This window comes from Miniopterus natalensis, chromosome 2, assembly GCF_054644295.1.
Source record: "Miniopterus natalensis isolate mMinNat1 chromosome 2, mMinNat1.hap1, whole genome shotgun sequence".
Taxonomy (NCBI): Eukaryota; Metazoa; Chordata; class Mammalia; order Chiroptera; family Miniopteridae; genus Miniopterus; species Miniopterus natalensis.
This window is the reverse complement of record NC_142082.1, coordinates 158,075,405-158,101,214: the sequence shown is the minus strand read 5'-3', so window position 1 is coordinate 158,101,214 and position 25,810 is coordinate 158,075,405. Positions and strand designations below refer to the sequence as shown.

The following is a 25,810-nucleotide window of genomic DNA, read 5'->3' as shown; positions in this document are numbered from 1 at the left end:
GTTTTAGTTCTTTAATGGACTGCCTTTGTAACTTTAAGTAAACCTTTTTTTAAATTAAACCTTTAAACCTTTTTTAATTAAACTCTTTGTGTCTTGGTTTTCCCTCTATAAAATGGAGATAAATGTAAAACATTTAGAATACTGCTTAGTGTTAGCTATTAGCATATATTATTACTTTTTCTTTCAATTTGGTAGTGATACATTTTTTACTTTTCTACCCTGAAGTTTAACTATTGCTCAGTTTCGTTTCATGTTTACGTTCATTGTAAAGATTTTTCTTTATTCCACCTTTTGTAATAATTGGATTATTTTAATTCAGGAGTGTGTGCAATTGAGTGGAAAGGACTTATTAAGTTAGATATTAATCCTTAATCCAACTTGAAAAAATGTCATTAATCTAAACAAGATATAACTCTTCTTTTAAAACTAAAAGGTTCCTAAGTGATATTCCAAGCTCTCAGATTCTTCAGGAAGAGATGACTTGGATGAAGAGGATTCTTTCCAACCTGGGCTCACCTGTTGTGCTTTGCCATAATGATCTACTATGTAAGAATATAATCTACAATGAGAAACAAGGTAGGTATTTGACCTTAGCAGTAAGTAGAGATGATTTCTTTGATGTTCTTTATGGTCTTTTGATCTTTGTCTCAAATTTAATTCAAATGCAAGGATTGAAAACATGCATGACGTCTTTAAATATTTTCTTTTAGGTTATAAAGTCATGGTAACTGCTAATTAGAATTATATATTCTCTATATATTTGTATAAAATGTTTCTTAGAATTGGTTTAATAGAAACAGATTGGTTCCTGTTAAACGAGTTTTAAATGAAAAATGATAAAAATGACTTTGTTTATATTTAACTATAAAACCTATTTGATAATTCATGGTTTGAAAATATACCTGCTTGTAATGGGGGTTATTGAAAAACCAATTGGTATACAACTGCTTTATAAATACAGAAAATTTCTCAGTGTTAAGGACAACAGTATTAGAAACAAATGTTTCCAGGTTTTTTGTTACCTGTTTGTTATGCTGATTTGTTAGGTAGTTTGATGCTAAGGAGAGAGCCACAGATGGAGGAAATGTTATTTGTGCTTGCTGAAATTTATACCTACTAAACTAATAATCAAGAAGATCTGGCAAATAGTTTTAACGTATTTTGTGGTAGACAGTTATACTTTTTGGCAAAATGTTTTCTGTGATTGTTCATATCTTTCTGTATTCAAATTCCCTGTTTTCATATTTAAGAAACACTTGTTTGTATTATTATTGGGTGAAGTGGTTTGAGGTTTGGTTGCTAAACAATAGATGTCCTTCAGTACTTAATAGAAATTTAAAAATACTATTTTGATTGAAGGCTTAGTATTCAAAAAATCTGCTTGAAACTATGAAGCTATTGCATTTTATAGGAAGTCAGTTTTGAAGATAATCATTATAGTTGGAAGATTGTTTCGAATCAAAATGTGCTGTTGTGAAGATACTAAAGCCAAATAATTATGATTAAATGGTCATATTTACATTACATTACTGTTTGTGACCATTATTAATAGATTGTAAGTTGAGACTATTCTAATGCAAAGGTGGTTAATACTTGTAACTTGCTTTACTTGAAGAAAACCACGTAAAGAACACTGTCAAGGGTGGTAGCCTGTAGCACCTATTTTCAAAAACGTTTTTTAATAACTTTTATATTATTTAAAGATATACTGAGCTAACATCTTTATTTTGAGTGTCTGGAAGTTTTTGTGTGGAATTCTTTATTTAAAACTTCAGTAGTGCCCCCTAAAACATTATGTACTTGACAGTGTCCTTTAGTATTTATTGTCCATTTATTATATATAATTGTCATAGTATATAGGTACTACATTATATACTAGTAACCAAATCTCAATGCCATTTATGAGACAAGCGCATTAGTTATCCATTAAAGCAATGTATTAGCTTTTAAGTTCAGTGCAAGACCGAATAACACATTATTTTATGTAATGAAATTTCAAGTGAGGGACTTCATCTTACATTTGAAGTGGACACTCAGCTTTATTTTTAACTGCAAGTTAATCAGAGAGAGTCTATTTCCTTTGGAATAGCATTTTAACTTTTCATGCTTCTATGTTTCTTTCGCATTTTCATTTCATAGAGCAAACTTGTTTATAAAACTAAAATAGAAGGGACCAAAAAAATCAGATTACTTTGTCTTGGTATTAAAAAGTATATTTTTATGTTTTAATTTTACCAGTTGCCTATCTAACTATTGATCAGTGATATGAAAAGTTCTCATACTTTGAAATAAAGTCTTTATGTTGCTGTTTGGCTTTAGGACATCAAGGTTGTTATTTGTTCATTTTACCAAGAGTTACCTAAATAATACTTCTGTGTCTAATGTTTTTCTTACACAGAAGAATACATTTCAAAGTTCAACAAATATAATTATTTTGATATATATTTTAGAGTATGCCCTTCTTCATAGAAGTCTTTTATGTACCATTTATTTCTTGTCTTTGTGGTTATGTGTGTGTGTTAGTTGTGGAGATGTTTTGCTGTTTTTACTTACCAATGGTTTTATACTGTTTGTTAGAAAGGCTAGTGTGGACTCCATGGCATCCACTTAAAAAAAATCAATTCTTATGTGATTAGTTGATAAGCATTAAGAAAATGTGGTTGGAATCTTAATCAGGTAAAACCTAACACTCATGTAAGTGGGGCTAGTAGCCTTTTCTGTTTATTATCATCTTATTCTGTTTCAAATTAGGAGCTAATCGTTTTGAATTAATATAACTGTATGACATATTTGTTTTTATAAGGAGATACCATGCCTCAGACTAAAAAATGTAAATTCTATAACTTTAGTAAATTTAATAGCAAAAAATAGACTGGCTTAGCAGTCCGAAGGAGGATAGTTAAAATGAGAAATAATGTATTGCAGAGTTCTTTACCTTCTTAACCAGTTACCTTGTACAGCATCTAAAAGCCAAGTGTTGAGTTGGGGTTAAAATAATTTCTACATAGAATAAATGAGTAAGCTGCATATTATATTCAAAATGAGTTTGATTTATCATTTTTTAAGTTATTTATGTAATTTGAGCTCAGGGCCTCACCATTTTCTATCCACCTATGAGATATAAATATATAAAAATAACAATAAGAAAGCCAGAGGACTGGCTTTGACATCATCAAGCTTAGTATCTCTCTGTTGTATGTTTTAGATCCTTCATATATCAGAAGTGCAAATTGTAGTTAAACTTCACGAATTTATACTGGATCATCTTGACGTTTTCACGTGTATTTTCAACCGTAATAACTTAGATTTTGTATATTGTAACTAAATTTTAAAAATCTTTACATTAACTCTTAAAAGCAGATATATTAAAGCTTAGTAATAACCGCGAGAAGTCAGAAAGAGCATAGATTTTTGGAACTAAGCACACTTGGGTTCACATTTCTGCTCAGTCACATATGGAAGTAAGTGGCATTAGATAAGTCATTTTATCTTTATATTAAGAGTTTAGATTTGATTCTGTGACAGAATCACGTAGGTTACTAGAAAAAAATCCAAGACCACATGAACAAGAATTTCTATAGGTGGGCTTAGGAATCTGCGTGTTTAACAGAGTTCCGGATGGTACTTATATTGTTGGTAGTCTAGAAATTTAGTTTGCTTTATTTTCAACTTAGATAATACCTACTTCAGGTGGTTCCTCATCATGCTTATCAAGTATATAGCACTGGAGTAGGTACTTGGCAGCTCTCAGTCACAACTATTACACCTGAGAGGAGCTGGCAAACTTTTTCTGTAAAGGGACTAGATAGTACATATTTTAGGCTTTGCATTCCATATTATAGTCTCTATTGCAACTGTGCAGTTCTGTGTTGTAGCACAAACAGAGCCATAGGTAATACATAAATATGTGTGGTTGTGTTCCAATAAAACTTCATTTGCAAAAATAGGCAGTGGGCTGGCTAGATTTGGCTTCAGCGTACATAGTTTGCCAACCCTGTATTTTGTCTCTAGGATGCATTTTACAAAATGTATCTGATTCTGCATAAGTGGAAATGGCTACTGTAAGCCAGAAGGTTAACTGTGTCCTGTAACTAAGGGTTGTCTGCTGTAATCCAGAAGGTTTACTATGTCCTATAATTAGGGGAATTATGGCTCGTAGGTATGAGATGACAATTCAGTTTGTCTTTCAGTGCAACTTATAGATTCTGTTGTAACTACCTGGAATGATTAAAGTTTAAAAAATGTATATATGTATGTGTGTATGTATGTATATATTAGTACATATTCATATAGACATACACAAAGACTGAGCACCCTGCAGTTTATAGGCATTTTCACCTGTGAATGTTATAGGAATGGTAGGCATCACAGGAATGGTAGGCATCATGGGGAAAAGTACTGCCACTGCCTCTTCTCACCATGTCAGTTGACAGGACTCAGGAATAAGAGAGAAGAGTGAGCTTCCTTTCTGAAGTTGATGGTAGCTGTCAAGATTTTGAAAAGTTAGTCCCAGAATTTAGGTGGTTTTTAAACAGCAGCCCATTTCTGGCCTTCAGAGACATGACATCTTAAAAAGGTAAGAAAAGAATACTTAATGTTATGATGATAGGATTTGTTACATAATAAGAAAAACGAAAGCAGTGATTCTTGTTCCCGATCTGTAAGATAAGACTTACCAGTCATCTTTTAAATTCATCAATAATTAATTTAAAAAAGAATTTATACTAAGTAGAACAAATTGTAATACTGCTTATTGCCTGATTTTAAATTTATTATTTTAATTTTAGCTAATCCTTTAGCTGCTGACATGTTAGAAGTAATTGCTGAAGTTTTTTAGTTTGTTGTCTCATGTCTTGATGCTTTGTCATAATGTTAATTGGAGGCCGTTTCATTTTTCTCCCTCCTCATTTCTTTATAAAAGCTCATATAAAGAATTAATATCTATCTTTAAGTTTCAGTAATGGCAATCATTGATTATTTTCTGTGTCTGCAAAATACAGGAAGCTGAGTTACAGCTATTTAAGGAAATACAAATGACTGGAAATAAAAGATTTTTGTTTGTTTGTTTTTTAAATTTTAAATAAATACAAATTTATTTTTGTATTTAGTAACCTATATTTTCCAGGGTGGAATTTTTATGAAGGATAGTTAAACCTTGTTTTAACTTGTATTTCAGATCATAGTTGGCATAAAATAAGATATCCCTAAATAAGATAATAAAAAACTTAAATGGACTGTAAAAAGAGCTACCTAAAATAGTTAGTAGTTTAATATTTTTTCTGTACATACATTCAGTCCCTCTGTATATTCAGTCATATACTTGAATATGAATGTCAAAAATGCCACCCTTTGTTCTTTGTTATATCATGCTTATTCCCCCATACCCCACTTAAACATGTGTGTTATCATTGTGTGTCAGCATTCTCTGAAAAACCTTCATTTGTTCCACTAGTATTTTAATACTTCCTGTGTGCTAGGTATTGCTTTGTGGATTGCATGATGAAAGATGAAAGGGACCTACTGCCCTCCCAGGAAGCCATCTGCCATGTAGTGGAGGAGAGTCAGATCATGAAACACATTTACATTCAGAGTGATGAGTACTGTGGTGAAGTCTACTACTGGACGCCAGAGTGAGGAATGAAGGGATAGTTTCCCAGAGCAGAATATTTCTTCTTTCTGTGTAAGAGAGAAGCATTTTGCTAACATTAGTGTAATCATGGTTACACTTTATGTTCCTTTTTGCCTTACCTAAAAACTACAGAGGACGTAGAGTAAATTGGAAAGATTTTCAGGTTCTTATATTGGTTATTTTACTTTTTATCTTTCTTCCTTTCTTAACAGTAAAATAAAGGAATCCAAACAAATGTCATGTGAATTATAATCTTAGTTAATATAATTTTTTTTGGTTTTAAAGTACTTTAAAAATGGGCTGCCTCTTTTCAGCTATACTGAGATTTGAACAATTTATTTAACTTAATAGTGTGTGGATTATATTACTGTGAAGATATACAAGAAATACAGTAATAAAAGGAAAAATTTAGCTTTTGAAAATTCAGAGTATGCTTTACCTATTGTTAGTCAGTGTGCTAACTAATAAAGATAAATATAGTCTTAGCCTTTAAAGCACTACTTTACTTTTTAGATGTCAAGGATCCCTTGAGAATTTGGAGAATTGAGAATCCTCTCAGAAAATGCATATACATATAAAATTTTATATAAAGTTTTAAGGAATATTCTTATTCTTTTCCACCCTTGAAATCCTATTAAAAATTTATGTTTTAAAGAATTAACAAAGATAAGCATGCCATGTAAACTATTAATTATTAAATAATGATGTCAAAGTTCCTCTAAATAATTGGAAATTTTAGAAATCAGAAGTTAAAATTTTAGAAGAAAAAAAAGTTTAGAATACTTTCTGTTAGTAGAAAGCATTTTGTAGTAATTTGATTTTTCTGGCACCCAAAATAAAGGAAGTAGACATCTTTAATTTTACTTTGTTGCAGAAGATTAAATTTAAGGTTGAGTTCCACTTTGTTTGCAATAGTTTGAAAAAGAATAGTTAATGCGGATTTAAATTTTTTTTCCTTTTAAGCTTTGTGTCTTGTAAAATGTGAGTTTGCCAAATTTTCTTCATCTGCTACAGATTAGGTATGCCATTGTTGCTGCCATGTGGCGGCGCACCCCGTGCTTCTTAAACGCACTGACTGGAGGTTTATCGCATCACTTGTTCACATGCACGGAGCCTGGTAACAGCCTCATCTGTATCTTCTTAGCTTCATTTTCTTATTTTTAAATTTTCATTATTTATAAACTCGACATAGCATATAAAAATAAAGGCTAGTTTTAATGAATTAATGCTACTACAAAAAGTCATTGCTAAAACATTCATACTGAAACAGATTTTAACTTTTGTTAAAATAAATGGTCTATGCTTTATTTAAATTGTATTTACCAGCAGGCATGTTTTACCTGCCATTGTAACTATATTTGCCAAATTCTAAATATAATTTTGAAAATTGAAATAGAAACTTTTGTTTATGTGGCAAAAGTAAACTTCAGGACTGGGCTGTGTATTTTTATTGGCATATAACAGTTAATATGAGCTTTACAAGAATCTGTGTTTAAAGAGCTAAAACAATCAACAGCTGCAATTAAAACATTTTTGTATTAAAACTGTTTGGTTAGTTCAGTTGTGCAACTTGGTAAATCTTGAATCCTGATTTCTTGAAGACCAACTGGATAGGTATCTCCCAAATCATTGTATTTAAGTAACTCTTACCTATTTATAGTTTTGTAGAGAATTCATCTTAATCATTTTGAACTATCATTTTTTTCTCCTAAAAGTGATGTTTATTGTAAAGAATTTAGAATATAAGGGAAAAAGGGTCATTTGCCACTGGTAATGAAACCAGGTGAAATATTTTATTTTGGTTTATTTCCATTCACCGTTTTCCTCCCCCGTGCATTATTTGTTTTTATTTTCTCTCTTTAGACATCGTATTTTAATAAATTGGGTCGATACATTTGCTATTTTATATCTTTTTTTCATATAACATTTCTAATTCTAGTCATTAAGTCATCTTTGAAAATGAAAATGAGAAATTTTTTCCATGGCTGTAAAGTGTTTTATCATGACGGTGTGATCTTCACCCTCTCATTCCCAATGGTAACCAAAAAAAAAATTAAAAACATGTTCTGACTTTCCATTCTGCAATTTAGTAAAGTGATTTGGTTAACTTTAAGACTTTCCATGGGATGTTTTGTTGTGCATTCAAGAATATAATACTTGCTGTTGTTGAATTGCAGTGATTTATTGTAGTTACCAACATTTTAAAATCTTTTAAGTATTTTGTCAATATACATATAGATTTTAATAACTGGGCTTTGATACTTTGATGATTCTCAGTTACTTTACTCTAGACTTGACTATTATTTATACAAGTTTAAAATTATATTAAATGCAATTACATTAAAAATGTATAAAATACTTCATTTGCCGTGACATTTTTGTCATAAATTCTGTTTCTCTGAGTTTGAATATGATCAACATACATCCCCAAATTAAATATATATATCTCTATCAAGACATTGTAGTTCAAAAGATCTTTTTTGGGGGGAAATGCCAGTGTGTATAAGACCAGGAATTTGTTTATTACCTTACTATGAACTATCTTTAAAAGACAGTGTAACTAGGCATGTGCTTATTTATTTTCACAATTGCCGCTTAGAAACTCTTCTTACAGGATCTCTGTTTATGTTTCAATTTTAACTGTTGGCCCTTGTAAGTCTTCGAGATTGTGATCCCTGATGTAGACAGTGACCCATTTAGATTCTCTCTTTCTCTCTCAACTTTTTCTCTTTTCTCTTTTTAAAAAACACACATATATCTTTGTCGAGTCAAAAATTTTCTATAGTACTCAGTGTACCTTTGCTTAAAAAAAAAAAAGATAAAATAACCACTTTCATGTTGCTCAGGTATGTATTGGAAACCTTAGTTATATGGCATTCCACGAAAATGTAAAAGTTGGATTGCCACTAAATTCTTTAATTAGGGATATTGTTAAGTTGATCAGCAAGTGTTAATAGCATAACTGCAGCATTCACAGAATTCAGGTCTTTCAGAGTTTATATTTCATTTCAATATGTAGATTAGCTTGTCAGTTCACTGTTAGAGTATCATAGATTGCTTTTGTTGTTAAAATTGCTTTATTAACAATTTCCAAAGATAGTGTTAATTTCTAATTAAACTTGAATTTTTAAGTAACTGATGCCCCCATGTGGTGAAAGACCTTTTGCTTTTGTTTGAACTTAGAGAATGACTATACAGTATTTTGACTTTTCTTGATTATAGTGGACATTAATGTTCATAAAGAAGCTGTTGACAATGATACATAATTTGAATTTTGTAAAGCTCATTGCCATAAATTCACAGCCTTACCCTGTATTGTCTCAGAAGTGCATGTAACCAAGCACATACAATGAGACAAAATATTGGAAGCTATTTAATTACAAATAGCTTAGGAATTTTCTGGTCTTACATATGATTTCTTATGTCTTTGTTTTTGTGTCTCACATAGGTGATGTACAGTTCATTGATTATGAATATTCTGGATACAACTACCTGGCATATGATATCGGAAATCATTTCAATGAATTTGCAGGTAAAACTCAGGGCTTAACTAATGGAATAACATATATAACTTTGATATGACCCTTTTAGAATTGTTTTTTCCCTTTAAAATAGATAACCTAGGAAGGGGAGTAAAATTCTTTTCACTTTTTTCTGACCTTTGTTCTTTTTTTGTTTTTGTGTATTAAGGGAGGACAGAGGAGACTTCTTCATTAATGTTGTAGGGAAATAAGAAATAATTATTGTGGCTTCTATTAAGACCCAACACAGTGCAAGGTGCTTTACAAATCTCATCTCACCTTACTGTTTTCTCTACAACAATTTAAAAAAAAAAAAAAAATCTCTATTGATTTCAGAGAGAGGAAGGGAGAGGGGGAGAGAGAGAGCTAGAAACATCAATGAGTCATTAATCAGCTGCAGCCTGCAACCCGGGCATGTGCCCTGACCGGGAATCGAACCCCGATCTGGATCCTAGGTCGATGCTCAACTGCTGAGCCACGCTGGCTGGGCTACAACAATTTTTAAGTTAGGTAATATTTCCAGTGTTCGGATGAGGGAAGTAACTCACCACTGTCGCAGTAAAATAGAGATTTGAAACCAAGTTTTAAAAATCATTTAAAAGCCTTTGCTATTTGCATTCTGTACTTGGGCTTTTGGAATGTTGGTTAACTAAAAAACTTGAGAATTTTTTTTTTGGCCTTTGGCTATGAGTAATTGAGAAGCTGGTCATTTTTGCCTCTGAAAATTAATCTGTTAGTACCATCAAGTATAAAAGTTTTATTTTTTTTAAATGTAAGTGGAATTAATTTAAAATACATTTTATGACTATATTTAGACACATGAAGTGCTCTAAAACTAAGAAGAGGAAATTCCCCTGGATGGTTTACAACTAGTAGGGATTTTCATTTCTGAATTTGTATTTGTATACATTCATGCATTCATGTATTTGAATATACTTTAGGTTACCAGACTGGAAAAAAATTCTGGGGGAAAAGTTTCAGTTTATATGTATTCAGTAATTTCCCTACACCAAGCTTATCATATATGTGCTATATCTCTACATATGTACTGTACATATTTCCACATCTCTGTAGGAAGGGAAAGCAGCTATTTATATAATGAAATATCACTGTTTTAGTATTAAGGATAATCACTGCTGTGGATATGAAAGAGGAAACTCCACTGATTTAATATGATTTTGTGTAGAAAAAAATTAAGCTAACACTTGAAGTTAGGTAGAATTTGCATTTGCAGATGGAAGATAAAGGAGGGTACTGCAGGAAGAAGGAAGAAAACTTCAAAATGACTGTACTTATTTTTGTAGGATATAAAATTCAGGAAGGAGAATAGAAGGTTGTAAGACCAGACAAGTAAATTTGGACCAATTTACAAAGAACTTTGAATGCTAGGCAAAATTTGTATGAACTTTATCTTCTGGGTTAGTTTTTGTAAACTGCAGACGATGAAATCAAATTATTTTAAAGCAAGGACCAGAAAATTAATAGAAAGTGTCCAAGTTGGAAGGTATAGTTAGGGTAAATGTGGTTTGTGAAACTTAGTATCAGGTGTGTGTGTATGAGGTCTCAATATAAAATGTATTTCTTAACCCTGTGAGTAATGGTCAAAAAAGATTTAGAGCCATAGTTCTAGGAAATGCTCTAAATATTAGTGTGCACAAGAGTCTTCTGGGCTGCTTTGTAAAAAGAAGATTGTGTGCTTCTGATGCAGGTAGTTAAGCTTCACACTTTGAGGAAAAGTTGAAGCAATGAGAATTGATTATTGTGGTCAATTGTGCATTCAAACGTAAGTTGTAGTACGTCATGATTGTTTATTTTATTTTTTCTGTAAATTATGAGGATAGTAAGAATTATTAAAGTATACATAAGAGAATGTGTTTTTAAAATTTTCATTTCACTTTTTTTTCACTTTAGGTGTGAGTGATGTAGATTATAGTCTCTACCCAGGTAGAGAACTACAGGGCCAGTGGCTGCGCTCTTACCTTGAAGCCTACAAAGAATATAAGGGCTTTGGGACTGAAGTTACTGAAAAGGAGGTAGAAATACTCTTCATTCAAGTCAATCAGTTTGCATTGGTAAGTTTAAATGTAAACAGCAAAAGATTCTTCATATGATTTAAAAACTTAAAATTTTCATCTTATAGAACAGTTTCTCATTTTGAATTTTGTTCAAAATAATGACAAAATACAATTGTTTATAATTCTTCCATTATAATACTTTTTTAAAAAAAGAGTCTATTGATTTCAGAGAGAGAGAGAGAGAAAGAAACATCAATGATGAGAGTCATTGATCCGCCGCCTCCTGCACGCCCCCCACTGGGGATCAAGCCCGCAACCCCTGCATGTGCCCTCACCGGGAATTGAACCAGGATCTCCTGGTTCAGGGTCGACACTCAACCACTGAGCCACCTGGGGTGGGGCAAGGTTTGAGGAGATTTTAGACACATTGTTTACAGACTTTGGATTATTTTTAAGTAAAACAGTTATATATAGGGGTTTTTAGAAAACAGTTTGTGGATTCATTTTTAGCTGTCTCTTTACCATATAAAGCTTTGAACTTTTCTTTCAAAGGAAAGAAAGTTCAGCAAAGCGGAGAGCCTACAAATTAACGGAGATTCTTACATATCTATAACTTTCAAAATTGAGGGAAATAGTATAAATAAGTCACAGAATCACAGGATGTTGTATTATTTTATTTGGACTTTAGTATTCTCTCTCTGCCATTTTTTGGGAAAGCAAATGAATGGGCTATTCCTTTCATTTTTTACTATATGAATGAAATTGATTGAGAAATACATTTACCAGTGCTGCTTGAAATGGTGGGAAGAGCTTATTTGACATTGTTTTTAGGTGTAGAATGTCCCCTGATTTCAGTGTTTCCCACTATAAAATTAACCTACTAGGAAAAGATTGACACCATCCACAGATTGATTTTTATGTTCCTTAAAATATGCTGAGGTGATTTAGACTAGGATTTCTCAAACATTTTAGTCTCAAAACCACCCCCCTTTCTACTTCAAAAAAATTTTTTGAAGACTTCTGTGAGCTTTTGTTAATATAGGTTAATTATTAATATTTACCATACTGGGAATTAAAACACACCCCAAATATATATTAAATACATATCTTTAACAAACCAATAAACTCATGTTAACATAAACAGCACGTTTAAAATGAAAAATAACTTTTCTAAAACAAAAAAATAATTTAATGAGAAGTATGGCATTAATTTATACTTTTGCAAATCTCTGTAATGTCTGGCTTAATAAACGCTGGAATTTCATATTCTGCATTTCATCTTTTACTATATACTGTTTTGGTTGAAGTAAATGAAGAAAGTCCTGTTTGCCCGGCTGGGCATGGCTCAGCGGTTAAGCGTTGACCTAGGATCCAGGCAATCGGGGTTCGAATCCCGGTCAGGGCACATGCCTGGGTTGTGGGCTGCAGCCGATCAATGACTCTCATCATTGATGTTTCTATCTCTCTCTCTCCCTCTCCTTTCCTCTCTCTGAAACCAATAAAGATATATTAAAAAAGAAAAGAAAAGAAAGTCCTGTTTAACACACATATGTTGTTGGAAAAGAGAGGAGGAGTATATTGCCTTTTCAGATAATTGTGGATATTCTTCTCTTTTTAAAAAAAATTGTTGGCACTATTACAGATGTCCCCCATTTTCCCCTTCTTTGCCTATCACCACCCAGCACTTCCCCTCCCTCCCCTCAGCCTTCTCCACACTGTTGTTTGTGTCTATGGGCTATGTATATCTGTTCTTTGGCTACTCCCTTTACCTTCTTTTATCCAGTACCCCCCCAGCCCTTCCTCTCTGATATCTGTCAGTCTAGTCTTTTCCATGTATCCATGCCTCTGGTTTTGTTTTGTTCACTAGATTCTACATATAAGTGCGATCATATGGTATTTGTCTTTCTCTGACTGATTTATTTCACTTAGCATAATAATCTCTAGGTCCATCCATGCTGTCACAAAGGGTAAGGTTTCCTTTTTTTTAGGGCTGAGTAGTAGTCCATTGCGTAAATGTAACACAACTTTTTTTTTTTTACCCTCACTGGAGGATATTTTTTTCCATTGCTTTTCAGAGAGAGAGAATGGAAGAGAAGGGGGGAGAGAGAGGGAGGAGGAGGGAGGCAAGGAGGGAAGGGGGTAGGGAGAAACATCGATGTGAGAGAGACGTATCAATTGGTTGCTTCCCATACGTGCCCTGACTGGCCAGGATGGAGCCTGCAACCCAGGTATGTGCCCTTAATTGGAATTGAACCCAAGACCCTTCAGTCCACAAGCGGACAATCTAACCACTGAGCCAAACTGACTAGGGCCACCACAGCTTTTTTATCCTCTCATCTACTGATGGGCCCTTGGGCTGTTTCCAGATCTTAGCTTTTGTAAATTGTGTTGCTTTGAACATAGGAATGGACTCTTTCTGATTGGCGTTTTGGGATTCTTAAGATATATTCCCAGAAGTGGGATCACTGGGTCAAAAGGCAGCTCCATTTTTAATGTTTTGAGGAAATTCTGTTTTCCACAGTGACTGCACCAGTCTGCATTCCCACCAACAGTGCATGATGTCTTTTCTCCACATCCTTGTCAGTACTTGTTTGTTGATTTTTTGGCCGTAGCCATTCTGTCAGGTGTGAGGTGATACCTCATTGTAGTTTTAATTTGCAACTCTCTAATGATTAGTGATGTTGAGTATTTTTTCGTATGTCGCTTAGTTGTCTGTATGTCCTCTTTGGAGAAATGTCTTTTCAGGTCCATTGCCAATTTTTTAATTGGATTGTTTGCCCTCCTGGTGTTGAGTTGTATAAGTTCTTTATGTTTTTGGAAATTAACCTCTTATCAGTTGTATCATTGGCAAATATGCCCTCCTATACAGTGGGTTCCCCTTTTATTTTGTTATGGTTTCTTTTGCTGTGCAGAAGCTTTTTATTTTGATGTAGTCCCATTTGTTTACTTTTTCCTTTGTTTCCCTTGCCCTGGGAGATATATCAGCAAAAATACTGCTACACTAGATGTGTGAGATTTTACTGCCTACTTTTTCTTCTATGATTTTTATGATTTTGCAACTTTTATCCATTTTGAGTTTATTCTTGTGTATGGTGTAAGTTGGTGGTTCCAGTTTCATTTTTTTGCATGTCCTGTCCAATATTTTCAGCACCAATTTTTGAAGAGACTGTTTTTACTCTATTGTATGCTCTTTCCTCCTTTGTCAATATTAATTGATCATAAAGGCATGGGTTTATTTCTGGGCTCTCTGTTCTGTTCCATTGATCTGTATGCCTGTTCTTGTGTCAGTACCAGGGTGTTTTGATTACAATGGCTTTGTAGTGTAGTTTGATATTTGGTATTGTGATCTCTCCAACTTTGTTCTTCTTTCTGAATATAACTTAGGCTCTTTGGGCTCTTTTGTGGTTCCATATAAATTTTTGGAGTATTTCTTCTAGATCTGTGAAATATGCCATTGATATTTTAAAAGCAATCTGTAGATTGCTTTGGGTAGTGTGGGCATTTTAATGATGTTAATTCTTCCAGCCCTTAACCATGGTATATGCTTCCACTTATTTGTATCTTCCTCAGTTTCTTCAGTATCCTATAGTTTTCCAAGTATAGATCTTTTACCTCCTTGGTTACATTTATTCCTAGGTACCTTGTTTTTTTTGTTGCAATGGTAAATGAGATTGTTTACTTAGTTTCTCTTTCTGATAGTTCATTATTGTTGTATAAAAATTCCACCAGTTTCTGGATATTAATTTTGTATCCTGCTACTTTGCCAGATTCACTTATTAGAGCTAGTAGTTTTTTGGTGGAGTCTTTACAATGCCATCATTTTTTGATACTTCACCAAAACTCAACAAGTGATAGTTTCTTAAAGGTTAATTACAATGTGCAGTCTTTGAATATATCAGTTGATTTTTTTTTGTATTCTGTTACATTAAAATTCCTTGGTTTATCTTGCACTTCCAATGACTCTTTCACCAGTTCATGATTTTGTAATTTTAACATCATTCGTTATTTGGAAAATCTTGATTTATTGAGTTGTAATAGATCTCCCAAATATTGATATATCTCATGAGATATCAAGAAATCATATTCAGCTGTGGCCGGTGTCACTAGGTTGGGTGTCATCCAGTCCACCAAAGGTTGCCAGTTCAATTCCTGTTCAAGGCACCTGCCTGGGTTGCTGGCTTCATCCCTGGTAGGGGGACCTGCAGGAGGCAGCTGATTGATGTTTTGCTCTCACATCAATGTTTCTCTCTCTCCCTCTCCCTTCCTCTCTCTCTAAACAAATCAATAAAAATTTTTTTTAAAAAAAGTCACCTTCGGCCCTGGCTGGTGTGACTCAGTTGGTTGAGTGTCGTCTCGTGCACCAAAAGGTTGCTGGTTTGATTCCGGTCAGGGCACATACCCAAGTTGCAGGTTCAATCCCTGGTTGAGGTTTTTCTCTCACTTGATGTTTCTCCCCCTATCTCTTCCTCTCCCTTCTTCTTTCTGTAAAAAATAATAAAAACATATTTTAAAGAAATCACATTAATTGATATCACCACCAGTATCATCTAAGTACTGTATGGATAAGCTGGTAAGCTTATAGAATCAAATACAAATTTTCTAAAGTTCATATTGTAAGTTTAATACTTAAAGTCTGTCATTGACAATAAATACTGTCAGTTATTTTCATTGAAAGGACAAGTTTTCTTTTTTGTATTTAAGGATTTTTCTTTTTTGTATGAGAAATGTCTCTCAAATACCCTAGTATAATAACTTTAATTTGTCAGTTGTTCTTTTAAGTAAAAATATGGTGTTCCATTATAAATGCACAGGTTGAGCTCACAACTCAAGTTATTTAAGTGTTTTTTTCACTTAGGACAGTCTTCATGTAATGGACATACTTTGTGTGTGCTTTCTATATAATTTCACAGAATATTAGAGTAGCATGTACTCGGGAAGAGATTTAATAAAATTGGTAGTTTTAAAGGCTTCATAAAAGACATTCTTTAGTGAGACTGACTTTTTATTCTTGAGTGTGTGTTGATGAAGAATAGGTACTATACTAATACATGCCTTGGCTTAATGTTAAGGTATCAGTAGCTTCATCTCCATGAAAATTTGAACCATCAGGGCAAATCTTAATATAGTCAAAAAGGCAAGTTATTCAGAATTGTTGTTGGATCAGTATAAATTATTTTCAGATGTTTGTCACCCCTAGAACATTCTTCACATTTAAATATATTTTTTTTGTTTTGAGATTTGGATTTTTCATTTTGTTTATAGTTTGATGTCCTTTGATGATGTATTTTATAGGAGAACCTGTTAACAATTAATATCATTAAAATGCTGCCCCCCCCCCCCAAGAAACCTGAAAACAAAACAAAACATTTAACCAACACCTCTCAATGCTGATGCTGAACTCTGCCTACACGAAGCAGGTTGCAGAAATTGGGTTCTAGTTTTTAAATGACAATAGGTGATTATATCCTCTTTTGGTATAGGCAAAAGTGATTTATAGCCACCTATATAACTGTACACTTAAATATTACCTTGTTTTAGATATTTTATATTAAAAAGCATTAAGAAAGTATTTATAAAATTGATGAAGACAAAAAATTAATATGATATTTACAAAGAAATGAAATACCATAATTCTTGATTTTTTTCTTCCTTCCTTTTTAGGCTTCTCATTTCTTTTGGGGATTGTGGGCTTTGATTCAAGCCAAATATTCCACTATTGAATTTGATTTCCTTGGGTAAGTTTAATTTTACTGTATGCAGTATATTTTTCTCTACTTTCTTTTGAATTAGCATTTAGAACTCATAGGAGACATTGTTATTATTTTATCAATCAAATGTTATAAAGGTCACTATGTACATTTAATAATTGATCTGAGAGGAAATTTGGTTTAACCTGTAAACTGAGCTTAATATTAAAAAGGTGTCCAGTAGGTGGTGCAATTAACTAAAAATATGTTCTTTGAAAAATCTTGAAAGTTAAACACATTTAGTCTAGAGGGGTGAGTGGAAGTAAAGGGAGAATTAAATGTTCAGCTTTGACTCATTCTGTTATTTTCTTTCCTCACTAGGTATGCAGTTGTTCGTTTTAACCAGTACTTTAAAATGAAGCCTGAGGTTACTGCATTAAAAATGCCTGAGTAAAGATGTAATTTTTCCCAAGTAGTTGAACAATGCTTGTGAATCTTTTCTTAAGAAACTCCGGAAAGCCAATTATCTGTTATTTAATTTGGTTATTTTGCTTTACGAATTATGCCTCTATCAACCAATTCATTTTTTAAATAGACTGAATGATGTAAAAAAATATACCTACTGCTGTCAGTATGCGGTAGATTAGAAATTTGTTAAATCTGCAAAAAGGTATAAAGATGTCAGTTTAACCTTTTCTTTGATAATTTAATCTGTTATATGTGAATTATTTATTATAAATGTAACACAATTCTGTGACAGCTTTCATCTAGTTCATCTGTTAAGTGTCAGCAATGAAAATGTTCCAGAGGAAAAAATTTTTTTTACTTTATTAAGATTAATTTTAGTTAGATGTTCTAGGGTCATTGTAACTTTTTAATCTTGATGCACTGTAAGTAAAATGGATCATTTACTCTTGAAATGCCAGACACTGGTATAGATAACTTAGGGTGTTTGTTGAAAAATACCTGCTTAGAAGGGTGAATGAAACACATTCACTATCTATGGTAGTGGTATATCGTTTTGAATTGAATATTGGAAACTTTCTTTGGGGGGAATGTACCTTAGAATTTAATTCTCCTACATAGTCTGGCAGTATAAATATTAATATTTACTGTATAATCCTAGAATAGATGTGATGATTTTGTGTTACCAAAATCTGCATTCAGTAATGTTCTCATATTCTAAATGTGGTCATTTAAGTTACTAGTTTGTTTTTAAGATTTTAGTGTATCAAATTGTTTCTAACCAAACGTTTTGTTTTACTTATTGAGATATTCTGTGTATTTGTTATTAAATAATAGCTAGTAGAACAATTGCTAATTTTGGAAACAAAGATAGAATGTTTATCATTCTTGGGAACAAGAAAATGTCATTTAGATGAATTCTGGTTTACCCGTGTAGATTTATTTTTTACATTTTTGTTTCATGTTTTAGTTTGACTCCATGTCTTTGGAATGATAGCAAATGATTGCTTGATACATGTAGGTGCAGAGAAGTAAGTTGAGGCGGTTAAAAGAAATAAGGAACATTTAAGGCATTGATCTTGTACACTTAAAAACTGATATAACAAAATGTGAATTAAGCAGAAATACTCCTGGTAGGAAGGATTCTGTTAGTTTTTATTTCTCTTTATTTTGTTTGTGTATTTTTTATTTTGTTTTGGAGTGAGAGAATGGTAATTATTATGTGGACGGAAGTTAGATCTTTGGGACAAGTAGGCTTCGAGTTTTGAAGATTGCTGTGTGGAGTTGAGTAGTCATGGTTGTCTTTGCTTAGCAAGTTAGTCTGACAAGCTTTCACTTTGGTCACATAAGTGCCCGTGTACAAAGTTGGCTTAATGGATCTGCATATTCAGAATATGCAACTACAAATTTATCCTCTGAGAAATCTTCTGGGGAGTCTGATGTGTTATTCCAAATGACTGGTATTCTCAGATAAGTGCTTTAAAATACTTGGGTTACCTCAAGATGTTTAAAGGTAATCAAGTAGAAACACTTAAAGGCCATTTTAAATGGTAAATTCTAGTTACATAAATAGAATCTTAAAATCTGTTTGTATCTATAACAGTGTTAGACCAAGATTTGTTTTCTACCTCCCCAATGTTACAAATGTTCACTTCTGTTTTTATACACCATTGTTGTAGAATCAGTAGAATTTTACTTAATTGACTAAATGAATGGAATCAAACAATGAATACCTTTTTATATAATGTTAGAGTGTACTTGAAAAATTGTTTTTGGTGGAATTTCCACCTGTGGTTGGAATATTTTCAACGATGAAGAATATGTAATACTAGAGTTTTTTGCTTTCTGACTTCTTAAAGTGCAACAGTATATGTCTACAATGGAGGAGAGGAGATCATTTTTCTGCCGTACTCCACATTCTTGGAACTATTTTGAATAGAGATTCACTGAGCCATTGCTGGTAGACTGTGCATACTAGCTGTGACACTATAATAAGCATTTCAGAAAGATTCATATGGAAGTGAATGTAAAGGGGAGTAACAGGCTTTCACTTGATCCCCAGGAGTAGCCAGTGGGTCTTGAGAACATAATCAGATACTTAAGGTATTTCCTTCACTTTTTGGTTAGATTTTTGGATGTTGTGATGCTCCCACTTCTGTACGGTTTTTTTTTTTGATCATGCTGCAGGCTATTAATAGGGTTCAAAATTGTTTCCCTTTTTGTTGACAATTTAAGAGATTCTAAAGGAAAAACATCTCTCTTAAATTTATCCTGTGGCTTCTTGAGATGTCTGTTGCCTTTTTATGTTAAGCTAAGGGACTTGAATGCCTTACCTAATAACTCAACTTGTAAGCTCACTTTGTAAATATGGAAATGGTTGTTAGAGAAGTGGCATTCATGTGTACTCATTGTTAGTTAATCGACCATAGTGGCCTGGATGCTTTAACAAGCAAAATTCTACAATTTTTCCCTCTTTGTTCTTTACATACTTGTTAGATCTTACCTGACCAGTAATATTTGGGTCGACCCCCCCCCCCCCCAAAACCCCATGCTACCACCATTTTCCAGAAATCAAAGAGATGTAGTAAACCAATACTGTTCACATGATCATTTGAGATCAAAATGAGCACAAAACACGTCAACTAGGTCTGCCTGGAATGTATATAAAACAGTGTAAATAAAAATTTGTAAATTAGTGTGAATTGTATCTTGCATATGAGATTGTGTATTGTTTTGCATTTTCTTCCCTGTTTTAGAAAATTTTCTGTAAGGAACTGACCCAGTTCTTAGGTTTTGGACTGGAAACAGCCAGCAGTTCTGGCTGCACAGTAGGATAACAAGAGGAACTGGAAATAGGGTTTATCAGTTTTTGTTAACGTCAGTACTTATTTATTTAGCCTCTCAGTGCCTAATATGACTTTTCTTCATTCTTTAGTTGTTCATTCGTTTTTGTGAGGTTAGATTCCTGCAAGTGGTCAATTAATATACACTGTTAGAGTTCCATTCCATGATTCCAAGCTAAAGCAAATTAAAAATATAATTCAGTGATTGCAAACTGAAGTATTATCCTATCCTGTTTTCAAGGTTGTTAACCTTTTTCTACAAAAACAAAAAACAGGAAGTTTTTGATATCTCAGTGTGAATCTAAATCCCATGTTACAAGAGGTATGATAAATAATAACTCGTAGTTCAGCTGAAGCATATCTCAGTTGGCTTCTCTAAATGTAAAGTTGTTTATTATGGGATTGCAAACAACAAAAGGACATAAGTAGTCTTTTAATGACTGCTATTTCCATTTTTGCAGGGCTAAAAATATTTATTTTAACTTCATAAATGTGTTACCAAAGCTTCCAGAATTAAAGAAAAAAAGTCCCCCAGATACTTTGTTACAAGTTAAAAGCCTCCACATTAATAATTATATAGGTATTTCTTTTTTACATTACACAAAGCCTTCTGTACCATTTTTAATTCCTTTGTAATACAAATGAGAATACTATCAGTTGATTTTTCTGCTTTAAATTGCCTTTAATAAGCATTTTATACTGCATTCCAAAGTGATACAGACTTCAGTTGATAGACAAAGTTAACAATGCTTTGTGCTAACAGGGAGAGTTTTGTAATTGGCAGCAACTTGCAGTACTTTACACAAAAGGCAAATGCTAGTAATTGTTATGCACAGAGGAAAATGGAAATATAAGTATGTGGTAAAGCAGCTTTATCTTTATTTCAAAATTAATTTGCTCTGACTTTCCTTTAGTTCATTAAATTTTAGAATATTCTTTGACTGGAAACTTAGTTACATAAGGCAGTCTGTTTTGTTTTTGTTTCTTTTTTAAAAAGAAAGTTATATTGAACTGCCTTTTTCTTCTTCTTACATACCACCTGTGTGATTACAGTGTTTCGTTTTGGGTTTGATGTCTTGGGATAGAATAGCATATCAATTATTTTAAGTGAATTTCCCCCCATCTTTGAAGCTTAGTCTCTAAAATGTGTTACTGTAAAAGAAAATGCTTGGGTTTGCATTACTTGAAATCTTGAAAACTGAAATTAATAAGATACATTACATTATGAATTAGATTTTTCGGAACACAATTTTTATGCTAAAAGTTTCATTTCTGGATCATAATTTGAAATAGGAGATTTCAACTATTTCAATGGAAAAAATAATGGTAGTGCTTACAGAGAATACCCATTTGTGTTGGGAATCCAAAATTAAAGTTTTTAGTAGGTTTCTGTCCTGAAATCTGCTTTCTCTTCTTTCCTATGCACTTACTATGCTACTGATGTTATCAAACAGAAGGTTAAAATAAAATGTGTTAATTATGAATCCTATAGCTTTTCTAGTTATGAAAAAATTGTGAAATACTCTTAATGTAGGCATATTTTTGTTTATTTCTTATCCATTAATGGTATAAATACCCATTAATCATTTTAACAAAACACTTACAAGATACTTATAAAAATTGAAAAGGTTACATACTGTGTTTAAACCAGTGATGAATAAGAAAAAGCTGTCTGATTTAAATTGTTACATTAAAATTTTAAAACTCTAACAAAGAAACTTTCAAAGCTAGGTTGAGACGTGATGGTATCCATGTAAACTAGCTCACATGCCTGGAAAAGAACCCCCCAAAAGCAGTGGAGGAGATGAGAGAATTTACTTGCCATGGTTGTGGTGTGCTGCTACTTTAGTTTCGGTAGTGACACACTGAAATTTTTGTTGTCCAAAAATCTGAAGAAGTTTCCTGTTATTTGTACTAAAGTAACTATAAATTGGTGGAATTTGTGAAGAGGAAACTTTTAAACTGTACTGTATTTAGGAGCCTTTGTACAGCTGGGTGAAATTTCCGTGATATGAAATATTTGAATTTTAAAATATACCGTTGTAAGAAAGAAGACATGGCGTATTCCATGCTCTTAATTGATAATTTTCTTATTCAGATTCAGAAGAAGAAAACCAAAATGAATAATTGTCATTGCATTTAGTTGTATGTTAAATTGGGAAATTGGCATAAAGCTTAAATTTGTGTTTATCAAATGTGAACCATAGTAGTATAATGCTGCTTTGTATATACTGTAAGTGCTACAAATAGTCTCAGCACTGAACATGTATTGATACCTCTCAAGTGAACGCAACTTTTGATGGAGGTGTTTTGATATGCCTCAGAAAGTATCTGAGATTCTGAGAACTTGTTAATCTGTTTGGTAGTGAAGATACTTCCTGTTTTTTGTTGCATATTTTCATGTTTAAGACTTAATTTTTACATTTTTACTACTGTTTATTTAAGTAAAATTTGTTCTGTGGATAAAATGGGGTTGCCAGTGAAGAAAATTAAAAACAGCCTCATTCATGTAACTGCTTAAGTAAAAATATGTTTTTGCTCTTTGTTCATAAACTTTTAATGAAACTTTGTATTTCTGTTTAAATATAAGTGATGTTTAGGCTTTATTTCTGTTTAATAAGGCCTTTTACCATTGATTAATGAAGGAATGTATCTTTTTGAAGAGATTTATATTCTGTAAATAAAAAATTGGTTGTAACAATAAAGTTGGGTTCTAGTTGGAATGTCTCCATAAATCTTGTCACTTCAACTAATTTTTGTAGTTTTCCTTTTGTGGTAAAAGACTTTTTAAAGTTAATGTACAACTATTTGTATATTTGAAGTAATTTTTTAATTTCAAATTCTCTGGTTTTATAGTGTTAAAAGGTTTTGAAAAAAGTTTACTTTAAAAAATTTGGCTGAGACGAGTGTAGAATATAACTCATGTAAAAATTCCATTTACTTAGTTTAAAAATTCATTATTCTTTTAACCATTATCCTTTGTGTCTTCACTGTGCTTGGGGCTGGAAACATAGATGAACACAGACACTGTCTGGGACTTAGCATCTATAGGGATAGGGAACGTCAGGCCTGCAGGCCTGCCAAGCCAGCCTCAGGCGGGACTCCAACGAAATTCAGTACATCTAGGAGCTTTTTTCATAGCTAATTTTTAAGTTGATAATTTTGTATGGCCCAAGAATGATGTTATAAATATCCAAATGGCCCTTGGCAGAAAAAGGTTTCCCACCTCTGGTCTACAGTTTAGTCAGAGAGTATCCATCCAACTAGCATGTGCTAAGCTCTTTCTAATTATCATTCATTGTGGTAGATGAAGATACAAAGACATGATCTCTACCTTCAGATAATGTTATGAGATCAATTCCCCATAATAAAAAAAGTTAGTGAGTGGAAGTATGTATGTGCACATGTGTGTGTTATAGAATGTTTTCCAATGATTAGATTGAGGTTCTTTATCCAGCCAAAATACTAGAAAGTGATGTGTCCTTGTTAGAGTATCACATCTGAGGGACTCGTTGTTGATGTATCTATCATATACCATCCATGTGGCTGTATTTTAAATATAGACTCTTAGGTTTCTATTTTATTGTGTGGATTATAATGTTTCTGGACGTATTTATATTGATGTTAAAATTGTCTGAGACTTGGCTTTGGGGAGCCCCATCAAATCTGGTTCCTGTGTCATTTTGATACACACCAACATTTTTTGAGCACTTCCTCACTTTCTAGTAAAACAAGATGTTCCAGACTAATTTTATTCTTTCCCCTCCTGAGCCCTGGAATCAACCATTTCTCCAAGGAGCCTGATTCCTTTTAGGGGGAATGGTACTTAGAAACTTAGATATAACAACTATGTATGCTTATTGCTCCTGGGATATGGCTGATCCTAGGCCCTTTTAGCTGGCAAAGCAAGGACACACACACACACCCACGCACCCCTGCCTCACATTTTATGTAAATATATATTTTAGAAATTGAGATCATACACTATCAATTTCTAATTCAGCTTCACAGAGTTTTTCCTTTCCTCCCATTTCATATTTTTCACTTTTTTCTTACTCTGATAAATATATTTATTTTTGTTAAGAATACCATAGAATTGATGTGCCCTTAGCAGCGCACATATGAGGTATAAGATCTTTATATTACCAGTGGTTTTAACCTTACAGTCACTTTTGTCTGTCAGGTGTCTTTCCATTTTCTTGTGTCTTGTGGGAGGAGCTACTTTGAAACTGATTTTTGTAAAAATTAATTTTAGTTTTTACTGCAATTTCTCTAGTTGTTTTCTGAGCTATATTGTGACTCTTAATAGTTGAAACTTATTCAGTCTCTTTTACAGAAACGCTATATATTTAATAATGAGTTGATAAAGGATTGCCATTTTAATCTCACAGCACTTTAAGAATCTAAAACTGTTCCTCCCCCCCCCCCCCCAGTTTTGTAACACTTGGAAAAATTAAAAACTTTATTGTGCTTCTTGCCGTTTTTTTCTTTTTTCACATGTTAGCAGAAGGCTTTATAGGTGCCTTGTAAAAGGCTGTCTTGGTGACATCCCTAACAAGAACCTAAAGCAATCCTGCTATAAACGATTTCTGAGCTCCAGCTTTGAAATACTCTGAGAAAAACAAAACAAAACAAATGTAACCACTTGACCACATTTGCCAGTCAGTTTTCTTCCTTGGTTAGGGAAGCAGAGTTCTTTGTCTTTTGTTACCTGATACTATATATATAAAAACAGTAGCTCATTTATGTTTTGCAATTAAATGAAAATGGGGGGGGGGGGGGGCGTTGCTAAAAGCACCAGTCTTTGTAAAGATGTTGAATGGAGTTGAGTTTCTGCTCTTTTTCTTGTCAATTCAGAGTATCTCTTTGGAGACACCCATAAACTAGAGGTAAAGTGTTGTGTATGTGAGGGAATTCCAGTGGTGACCATGGGTGTTGTGGGCTTTGTTTTCTCATTTGTAAAATGATCCGATTGAATAAGATTACCTCTATAGAGTTTCCTCTAGTTTTAAAATGCTAGAATACAGTAACCAAAATACTTTTGAAAAGATTTCGTATAAAAATTGGGACTCTGATATTATTCTGTCACTTGGGCACATCACTTTTTCTTTGTTGTGCTCCTTGCTTAGAATTCTAACTCAGAAGACACATGAGCTGACAATCCCTTATCTGAACACTGGCTACTTTGTCTTGGGAGGTCTTAGGCTTTGGGCTTTAAGTCTTCGTCTTTTATCTCTGAAATGTTATTTGGCTTATCCTTTTATAGGGACCATTTTCACCTAGGTTTTGGATGGTGTTTGGACTGAGTATGTTCCAAATTCATTGTGTTATAGACCTAACCTCCAGTGTGGCTATATGTGGAGATGGGGCCTCTAAGGAAGTATTTAAAGTTAAATGAATTCATAAGGGTGGGGTCCTGATCCCATGGGATTAGTGTCCTTATAAAGAGATGTTAGCTCTTTCTTTGAATGATTACCGAGTCAAAGTCATGTGAGCACACAGCATTTACAGTCCAGGCTGAGCTCTCATCAGAAACCATTTAACTGACACCTTGATCATGGACTTCTAGCCTCTAGAACTATGAAAAAATAAATTTCTACTTAAGCAACCAAGTCTGGTATTTTGGCATGGCATCCTGAGCTGACTCGCA

General features: G+C 33.0%; 1 protein-coding gene across 1 annotated transcript in view; it reads left to right on the top strand.

The window, feature by feature from the left end:
• ETNK1 (ethanolamine kinase 1) overlaps positions 1-22,883 on the top strand; it is a 52,231-nt gene extending 29,348 nt beyond the window's left edge. The window contains exons 4-8 of the mRNA XM_016197397.2: positions 434-576; positions 9,078-9,161; positions 11,062-11,222; positions 16,827-16,900; positions 17,234-22,883. Coding sequence (XP_016052883.1) covers positions 434-576; positions 9,078-9,161; positions 11,062-11,222; positions 16,827-16,900; positions 17,234-17,306 — 535 coding nt within the window. The 3' untranslated portion in view covers positions 17,307-22,883. The remainder of the gene's footprint in view (positions 1-433; positions 577-9,077; positions 9,162-11,061; positions 11,223-16,826; positions 16,901-17,233) is intronic.
• Positions 22,884-25,810: the final 2,927 nt, after the last annotated feature.